The sequence below is a fragment of the Nannospalax galili genome, unplaced genomic scaffold (assembly GCF_000622305.1).
Source record: "Nannospalax galili isolate Female #2095 unplaced genomic scaffold, S.galili_v1.0 scaffold1174, whole genome shotgun sequence".
NCBI lineage: Eukaryota > Metazoa > Chordata > Mammalia > Rodentia > Spalacidae > Nannospalax > Nannospalax galili.
The window spans coordinates 1,225,513-1,235,586 of record NW_008335361.1 but is presented as its reverse complement, the minus strand read 5'-3'; the positions used below and the strand labels follow the sequence as shown (position 1 = coordinate 1,235,586).

The 10,074-nt window shown below is 45.8% G+C and overlaps 1 protein-coding gene across 1 annotated transcript; it reads left to right on the top strand.

Annotated features, from left to right (window-relative positions):
* Positions 1 to 634: 634 nt before the first annotated feature.
* LOC103731653 (cystatin-13-like) lies at positions 635 to 6,134 on the top strand. The gene is made up of 3 exons (XM_008830030.1): positions 635 to 862; positions 3,348 to 3,461; positions 6,051 to 6,134. Exons 1-3 carry the CDS (start codon positions 635 to 637, stop codon positions 6,132 to 6,134), a joined length of 426 nt encoding a protein of 141 aa, XP_008828252.1.
* The last annotated feature ends 3,940 nt before the right edge of the window (positions 6,135 to 10,074 follow it).

The window sequence follows — 10,074 nt, the reverse complement described above, 5'->3', positions numbered from 1 at the left end:
AGATTGGAACTCTAATATTGGTTCTTTGGGCAATAAACCTCATACTTTTCTTGTCTAGAGGTCCACAAGAAACTCCTCATTAGCGTAATTCATGCATGGTTGAAAAGGACTTGCTGTGGATAACACATATGTTACTGTCTCACTCTATCACACAGGAATCCCAAGGGTTCTAATGCTGTGTATCAGAAATGGGGGATGAGGGGCCTGAAGAGATGGCTCAGTGGTTAAGAGCACTGGCTTCTCTTGCAGAAGACCCAGATTCGGCTCCCAGCATCTACATGGTGGCTAACAACCATCTGTAACTCCAGTTCTAGGGAATCCAACATTCTCTTCAGACCTCTGTGGCCTTTGTACAATATGGGTGCATTTACATACATGCAGTCAATACACTCATACACATAAAAAATAATATTTTTTAAAAAGAAATGGGGGATGAGGACCAAATATGTATATCTCATTATAGTGCAATATCATAATGATTTTAACAGAAATCCTTTTTAACCCACAACAGTGTCAGGAGGAGCTGGAGTGAAAGGATCCATATACGCTCAGTGGCAGCAAGGCCCTCACAGGCTACACCCTAGCTCTGGATAGAAAGAAGGAACTTTGTGTGTGTCTTCTTGGCTGAGGCACCATGGCCAGACTTTTCCAGGGCCTGCTGTTCCTGGTAGTCACTGTGGCCCTGGTGTCCAGAAGAGTCCAAGCATGGGGCACAACGAAGGTGGTGAGGCCATTTGTAGACATCTCCAAAACCTATATCTATGTGCAGCAGGCACTCTGGTATGCCATGAAAGAGTATAATGTGGACAGCAAGGACCAGTACAACTTCAAGGTGATGGACATCCTGAAAGCTCAGGAGCAGGTGGGCACAGCATCTGTTCCTTGCTCGTCTATTCCCCGGTCTTCAGTAGAGGCAGAAGCCAGTGTCCAGGGATAGCTACCATGCCAGGGAGTGGAAACAGGGCCAAGAGAGGCCTCTATCTACAATATGTGACATCACTTTAAAAAGTTTAAGTGACAATGAATTGTATTTCCGTTTTTTATTAGCCCGAGATGGAGAAGAAACAAATTATCCAGTAAAGTAATTCAGAATTGGTTATAGTCATATCAAAAGTATAGATGAGCTCAGAAGGCAGCTTGATGGGGCTGAGTGTGGGGCGAACAGAGCATTATCAGCATGAAAAATAACAGGGAAGGATTATAACACAGCGAGGGAGCAAGGACACAGCACCCAGATGATGTTGGAAGGAGGACTAGGACAGACAGGAAAGCTCATCTTTACAGAAAAACAGGAATTCCCATGTATACAAGACATGGCATACCTGAAAATGGCAGCTATCTCAAAAATAACCCGATTTAGGCAGACTGTCAATGGATCCTATAACCACTGGTGAAGAAATGTTGTGGGTATAGTGTGGGCTGCTTAATGGTGGGGATGCCCTGAGAATTGCCTCAGGGGGTTTCATCATTGTATGAGGCTCCTAGAATGTCCCCCCATAAGCATAGGTGACAGAGGCCAATCACTTATCATCCTGAGATGTATTACTGCTCCTACCAGAGTCACATGGCAGGCTGCTTTATAGTAAATGTTTTTACAAGTAGAAGGAGCATGCTCTAAGGACAAAAACTATAGTAAATACATAAGCCAGAAACATGGTCCTTTGTTACCATTATCAAGTTTTATGAACTGTCCAAAATTGTATGCGTCGCCCCTGTCACATGACTGGCAGAACAGTGGGTATCCCCACAAACGTCGAGTCACGGGTTGTGCTGACGTCTTACGCAGGCTATGGTGTCAGTAGGCAATGGGAATATTTTGGTTTCTCTATGATCTTACAGAAGCTCCTTTGTAAGTGTTCTGTTCTTTCGGGGAAATGCCTGTAGTTACAAAGGGGAAAGATACCCTAACGATCAGGACATGCGTTGAGAACTTCCCTCCCCAAGTGCTATTTACCAACACTGAGACAAACCGGCATCACAGGGCCCCTTATGCGACATGGTGGCGGGGCTCAACTGCACCTGTCTGTAGTATTCGTCCTGTGTATAATCATGAGAAACTGACACATGGAACATTCTACACTTGGAAATATCCATGTCATGAAAGAAGGGAAAAGACTGTGAGACTCTTCTCCATTGAAGGAACTTAGGGAACATGGTGACTAAATGAAGACTGTTACTGGGATTTCTGGGGGAATTAGAGTGTGGTGACTCAATAGGGAGGAGAGCCTTAGATATAAACTAAATTTCTCAAGAGAGCAATTGTGTTGCGGCTAGGTAGAAGCCTGAGATAGTGGACTGAGGCAAGAGAAGTAGTTCAGTCTGACTGGGCTGTGAGGAACGGAGGGCAGAAACAGGGTGACACGGACAAGGCACTAACATGACAAGTGCTGCAGAGACTTGCCCCTCTCCTTCACTTCCATTTGTCCTAGCCACAGGCTTGCCCTAGTGCACCGATTTCATATTTGGCGTCTCTGCTATCATGCAGTGATATGGGGGAGGTGTTTATGGCACAGACGGATTCATACTGGTTTTTGAAGGGCTTGAGGCTGTGTATTAGATCTGCCCTTGTGCACAGCCTTGTCCTGCTCTACACTATAGTGTGATGTAGTAAGGCCTTTGCCAGACGCAGGCTCCCTGACCTTGACCGCGCAGCCTCTAGAACAGTAAAAATTAAATATCTACTCTTCATAAATCACCTTGTCTCAAGCTCCAATAAACCAGTGCTTAGCTCTCCCAGGAAAATGTTCTTTGAGGACTCGTTTCCTTGCTTTATCCTGGGGACACTTGCATCGCTTTTAAATTAAAAACCAGAGGCTGAGGCGATGGCTCAGTCAGGGAGCTGCTTTCTGTACAAGCCCGAGGACCTGAATTTGATCCCCAGAATCCACATAAAAGTTGGGCGTGATGGTGCGTGTCTGCAATCTCAGAGCTCGGGGCAGGGGGCAGAGACAGGTGAATCCCTAGAGCTCATTGGCTAGTCAGCTTAACTGAACTGATAAGCTCTAGGCTCCGTGAGAGAGACTGAAGAAGACGAAGAACATGGACTTCTTACCTCCACATGCACATTCAGGAACGTGCTCACACACTAGCATACACATATGTACATACCTACATGAACACATTCATACACAATACACACAAAATAAGCCAATCGAGAAGTAAAGATAGATATCAAGGTAAGAGTCCCCTCCCCTCAAAATCCCAAGACTTCTACCAGGAAATGTGGGTTGGAGGAAGAGCAGGGAGCGATTCTTGCGCTAAGCTGTCAACTGCACATTTCTTGATCAGAGAGGATTCTTCGTGCTGTTTTCTTTTGTGAGATTTGATTTTTAAATGATCATTGACAGCTCACAGATAGTCTGGAGTACTATCTTGAAGTCAAAATTGCCAGAACAATGTGCAAGAAAATTTCAGGAGACAATGCAAACTGCTTATTTCAACAGGATCCGCAAATGAAAAAGGTACGTGGCTAACATGAGGGGGAATGATGCTCCATTACACTTGTGAAGTAGAGAAACTGAGGTCAGTTCTGCTTTGTTTTCTTGATTTTCATTTAAACTCTGCTCTGACATATTCAGGGCTGTGATAGCCAGACTCTAGAGCCTGAACACTGCTTCTGTTTCCTATTACTGATACCAATCTGCCCCATCCTACCAAGACATGAATATACAGCTGGGGACACACACACACACACACACACACACACACACACACACACGCACGCACGCGCGCGCAGATATACAACATATAGAATACGCAGAGACAGGCACACATGCACAGACAGCATACATAGGCACACATACAGAGACAGACAAATACATACATGCACACATAAGACACACAGACACACAGACAACACACAGGTACAAAGTCATAGATAAATACATGCACACAGAGACACACACAGACATAGAAAAAATGGGCTTAAAGCAAAACCAATCAACTCATATTTCTCACTGTTTTACATTGTGGACTGGGTTCTGCCAGGCAGCCATTTTGCCCTCGTGATGTGTGCTGGCAGTAAGGGGCTAAATGAGCGTGTCACTCATCACATATGTGACTCACCTCAGATGGCCGATGCAGCTTCATTTCTTCTTTTTGGGGCCTCTCTGGTACAAAATGACCAAATGACCTGTTTTGTCCAGAACTAATGGATTTCCTAGAATATGCACCGGTCCCTGCTAAAATCAGGGACATCTCAGCCAAACCAGCATGAGCTCACCATCGTATACACTGACTTCTTCACCAAGAGCTGGTCCCCAAGGGAGCCTACCTTCTTTTTAAATTTTTAATTTTATTATTATTACCATGTTCAGAGTCTCTCACTGAAATGGGAGCTTGCCATTTTGACTATATGGTCTGGCCAGCAAGCCTTCACAATCTATTTGTCTCTGTTCCCCAAGCCCTGAGGTTACAGGTGTACACTGCTGCACCTAGTTTTTACATGAGTCTGGGGCTCTGAATTCAGGTCCTCATGCTTGTGCAGCACTTTGCCTACTGAGCTTTCTCCCCAGCTCTATCTCCTTAAAGAAGTGTTAAGAAGATTCTGCTAGCAGCTATGCATAGCTGCTATACTGGTGGATACCCTACCCCAAATCCTGTTAGAAGAGCCTGACCCAGCAGTGGGGCATGACATGTCCACCCCACTGGAATCCTTGAAAACTGGTTCCTCTCAAGGAAGGACCCACAAGCTCATCTTATCTGATTCCAATAGGCCTGCTGCTGTATGAAAGCCCTAGGAGGCTCTGGGAATCCTGTCCCCCACCTCTGTGGCTTCTGGTTGAATGACCCCAAATGCCCAACATAGTGTCCCCACGTTCAATCTTCTGCTTCTTCATGTCAGAGTTGAGGGACATTCTGGGTATGCCTTAGTGTTACCAGGCTTTGTGCCCAGATGTGTGCCTTACACAGGGGCCTGTCTCACAGTGGGGCCAACACTGTTTTATTAGCAGTGACATATTAGATTCAATTTAAGCTATTTAAGTGTGTATAAATGTTTTCTAAAACTACATTCTCGTGAAATATGTTAAGGATAAAGGTAGTGGCATGCCCTTTGAGACCCTTGATGACTGCCTGATTTCCTTCCCACCAGGAATTATCTTGGGTATCACCTGTGTCAAGATATCTTGCTATAACTTCAAATAAACTGATATAAAGAGGAGCTTTTCTTCTCTTTGCTATTTTGATATTTTGATACAATTTCATTTCCATCATTGCTTGAGTCTGTCATTCATGTGTATATCAACATCATGTGGGTATTTTACTTTATATTTGTATTCTAAATGAATAAGGATTTTTAGGAGGAGACTAGGAAAATAATGTGTTCACTGCACACCATGAGCCTGGAGCCCCACTTGTTCTGCAGGACTGAGACCAGATCTATGCATCGTTGTCCAGTTCCCCAGCCACAGGACTTTTGCTTGGTGTCTGGACAGATTTTAACTTCTCTCTCTCAGAGGTGCAGGTCTTGTTTCATTGGTTCCACAGGGGATGACCTACTGGGACCTTGGTACAGCACAGGGCCTCTGTGGGCCACAGGAAAGCGGATGTGATTGGAGGTGGGATTTCCTAGGCTGACCGGTTCCTGGGTTCAGACCTATTCTAAGAGGAAGACTGGCTCCGCTGTCCTAAAGCTTAAGGTTTGCCCTCCCTGCACTGCAGTGGGCATGGCTGGTTCACTGTCTTAGCTCTCCATTTCAAATCCTGGGGCCCAGAAATAAATAAGGACTTCTGTGGTTTTTTTTTTCATTTCTCTCTCTCTCTCTCTCTCTCTCTCTCTCTCTCTCTCTCTCTCTCTCCATATGTGTGCAGATCATTCTCTACCTTATCTTTTGAGATAGACTCTCTCACTGGTAGACTGGCTAGTCATGGACCACCTAGGATCCAGGTGTCTCTGTCTACCCTGTCCTTATGTTATAGAAATGTGTAACCACACCTGGCTTTTTTATATGGGTGCTGGAGATCAAACTAAAGTTCTCCTGCTTGCTTAGCAGAGCAGGCACTTTGCCATCTGAACCCACCTCCTTAACTAATTTTTTTGTCTGTTTTAGATCATGCTTTGCACTTTTATTGTTAGATCCAAACCATGGAGATTTGAACTCAAACTGTTGAAGAAACAATGCCAAGATGCCTAATCACCTTCCAACACATTTTGCCACTCTTAAAGGAGTAAACGTGCTTGCAAGATGTTTCACCACCATAGCTGACCCACTGATTTCATTAACGTGGCTTTGCTTCTTTTTTTGAGTGTTCTTTGGGGCTGGTGCTGAGAATGGGAGATGATGTTTTCTGGGGCTGGGCAGCTGCTCCTGGTGGCTTTTCTGCCTTCTTGCAGAGATGATCTGGTGCCAATAAACGGACATTGTTTCTAGCCTCACAAGCTCTGAGCTTCCTCTACTCTCACTTGCTCCATGAAGTCCCTTCTTTGCATAGGATGTTCAAATTGCATGTGTGAAACTAGCAAATCAGTTGTCTAAATGGTACATGTGTCTGTTGTCATTTCATGCGTCCTCATGCTCACATGGCAAGCACTTTACCAACTGAGTCATCGCCTCAGCCCCTTCATGTCCATTTCTTATGCAACAAAAATGATTTACTTTTTAAAATAGATGTCTGTCAATAATTTCATTTTATTATCAGGTCAGTTTCTGCTAGCTCCCCAGTCAGTTCCTATTTAGCTCACACTAGGCTAGGAATCCTGGGAATCCTCTAGAGCAAGCTTCACCCTCAGGATCCTAAGTAAGAGTCTGGGCAGGTGGAGAAGGACAATGGGACTCTTGTTCATAGATTCCTTGGCCTCTGAGTTTTGTTCAACACTAGGTAGCTCAAGTCACAATCTGGTAATGTTCTTAAAGAATTCTCCAATGGTTTTCTGGCTGAGCACTATGTCCTTCACTTAAATAATGGGGAGGGTGGCTTTTTTGGGGTCCCCCTGTTACATTTCATAGCACAGGGCTAGAGTTCACCTAAGATGATGGCTGGTCAGGATCCACAGGTTCAGATATGCTATGTTGACTTTAAAATCTTTCTGGAGGTTAGGCAGAAAAATCACAGTGCTGGTGACACACGGCTCCTGGACAGCAGGACCTCCCTGGACTATCTGCTGTGTGTGGTGAGTACAGTCACCACCCAGGGACTGCCCAGTGTGTGGTCAGGCAACAAACACGCTTCACCTGTGCCTCTTTTCACTTGGTGCCCAGCTGACTGGGGAGGTTAAACGAATGACATCCTTCTGGCCCCTGTCTCTGTGGTGGTCAGGAACAGGGTGTGGGACTCTAGTAGAGGAAGTCTTGTAGCATCCGTCTCCCTGCCCTGGGAGTGGGTTCTCTCTACTGCTGCTTATGATTTCTTCATAGTCTCACCTCTGTTTCCCTGTTGTGTACATCCTTGTGTCTGTGAGCAGCCCATGGGCACCTGGTAGGTTCCAGCAGAGGGAAGGCTTCACAGGCCTTGGGAATAGTAGTCAACAAGTCTCGCTTTCTGGTTGGTTCTAGGGAAGGAGGGGGTGATGTTCTTTCTGGCTTTCAATCTGGGGTGCATGTCCTGTCAAGATTGACCATGGAGGGATCCTAAGGTTATATGTGTTGTCTCTGTACAGAGCCAGTCACTGGCCCTTGAAGGAGTCACTGCAGCACTGCCAATCACCCTTTGTGGGGGAATCTCAGGCAGCAGAGCCCACCCTGCTGTGCCCACAGAGCCATGATGCTAGTCCCCCAGCTGTGTCCATGGGGCTGTGGAAATAATGCTGGAGGAGGAATGAGCTTGGACCCCTGCAGAGGGGAAGCATACAGCTTTGAGCAGCATTCAGTGCATTCCTTGTTCCTGCACAATGGAGGTCTCTGTCCCAGAAAACGGGGTCCAGCTCTCAGCTTACCTTCTGGCTCATTCACTCACTTTCCTAAGTGCTCTGTGTGCCTGCAGCCTCTGCCACGCCAGGCCATTCCTATCAGGAGGTGCACTGTATTTGGTTCAGCCAAACTCACTGATTTATTGTTGCATTATCTTCCTGTTTTATCATCTTTGATGCCCATTCTTTTTTGTGTGTACGCATTTGTGTGTGGGGGTGTGGTCCATTTATGAGCCTGTGCTCACATAGGAATGCACATGCATACATGTATGTGTATGGGAGCAAGAGGTGATGTTGGTTTTCTTTCTCTCCTGCTCTACACCTTATGTTTTGAGAAAAGGTCTCTCACTGAACCTAGAGCTCACTGATTCAGCGAGACTTGCTGCCAGTGAGTTACAGGAATGTAGTGCCTCCCCACAGCTACAGGCACATGCCATCGTACCCAGCTGGCAATGTAACTTGTGTCCTCATGCTCACATGGCAAGCACTTTACCAACTGAGTCATCGCCTCAGCCCCTTCATGTCCATTTCTTATGAAACAAAAACGATTTACTTTTTTAAATAGATGTCTATCAATAATTTCATTATCAAATAACAAAAAGAAAAAAATAAAAACAGAAAACAGTCCTTTGAAGGTTAGAGCAGGAGACTCAGGAGTTCAAAGTCACTCTCTGCTACATATTGAATTGATGGCTAAACTGGGCTACTACAAGGTACCTTTCTGGGAGAAAAAAAAATAAAAGAAAATTGCAATAGCCACCTCTACCTGATTAGGAGGTCAGCACAGACAGGCAAAAATCACTGAGCTGAGCCCCTGGGGGTGGCCCTTTGGGGTGTACAGGACCCCTCCCTATAGATACAGGAGCCTGGGAGCCTGGTTTGTTTGGTATGCCATCATTGCCATCTCAGTACCCAGGTGTGGGAGTAGAGATAGAGTCTGTGGAAGGTAGCCATTGTTTCCAGGAGCCTGGTGTCTCTTGGGGGAGGGCAGGGGCTCTGGCCCCGCTGGGCCCAGCGTCTGGGTAGGAGAATCATCAGCTGTCCTCATGGCTGGGTGAGGACTCTGCCAGGTTGATGGGAATGAACATGGAATGCCAGCTTTGCCTATAGCAGCATCAGGACCACCCATGGTAAGCACCGGGCATCACATAGCCTGGGAGCAGCACAGGTGAGGGCAGGGTGGCCTCAGCTCCTGCTCTAGCACGTGCTGGATGAACCACATCTCAGCTTGTTCCTCCTTCAAGTTCGGTGGCTGCCAAGACTCATGGTCAGAGTAGGGTTCCATCTTGAAATGTTCTTTCAGCTGCCACTGCTGTTCCCAGTGCTCTTGGTCACAGGGACCCAGGGCACAGGCATCCCCAGAGGTTCTCCCATCCGGGATGAAGCTCAGTTCTCCTGTTTGAAGTTCAGTTCTGATTTACTTTTTAAGATTAGTTATTTTGGAGGGATTGATTTCTAATTAACCAATTAATACCACGTATATGCTGGCAAAATGTTTCACACTTCACCTTGTCCAAACAATAATCTGGCTGTGACAGTGATGATCACTGGACCAAGGAGAGGCCTGTTCTGTGTCACTGAGACAAAAATACATAATCCCTCAGGACACAGGACAGTGTTTTTCAAGGACCCCTTTAAAATTTGACCTATGTGTTATTCTTAGTCTTAGGTAAGTTTTGCACGTCGTGGTGGTGGGGGGTGGGCAGCAGTGGAGGCCACAGAGAGAAAGGACTATAGACCTTCAAAACACAGCTCCAGGTCAGATGGAGCTATTACCAAGGGGAGATGTAGTAGACCTCTAGCACCACTTGCTTTCAATTGATTTTAAAAGTTATACATGCTGTAGGTCACGCTGCCAAGGAATACATTATTGTTGGTTCCCACGGGCTTTGCTGGGAAAGATATGGCTTACTGAAGTTACTTGAAAGTTAAAAACTGTTTTCCAGAGAATGTTATCTCCTCCCGCCCTGTGCTCCAAGGAGAGTTGCGTCTATCTTCCCAGTCCTCCCGGGAAAAGTGGTGCTTCACTATCTATCTCCCTTGTCCTCCTGGGAAAAATATCGCTTCTCTGGTTTCCCCTTTCTTCACTTTAAAGAGGTCTTTTGTTTTCTAACAATTAACCACAGAATCAACCATTCTTAGGAAAGGAACTAAAAAGATACGAGTCTTACAACTTTCTAATCAGCAAATTTTCTTCAGATTCACATGACCCAGAATACCCACTGATC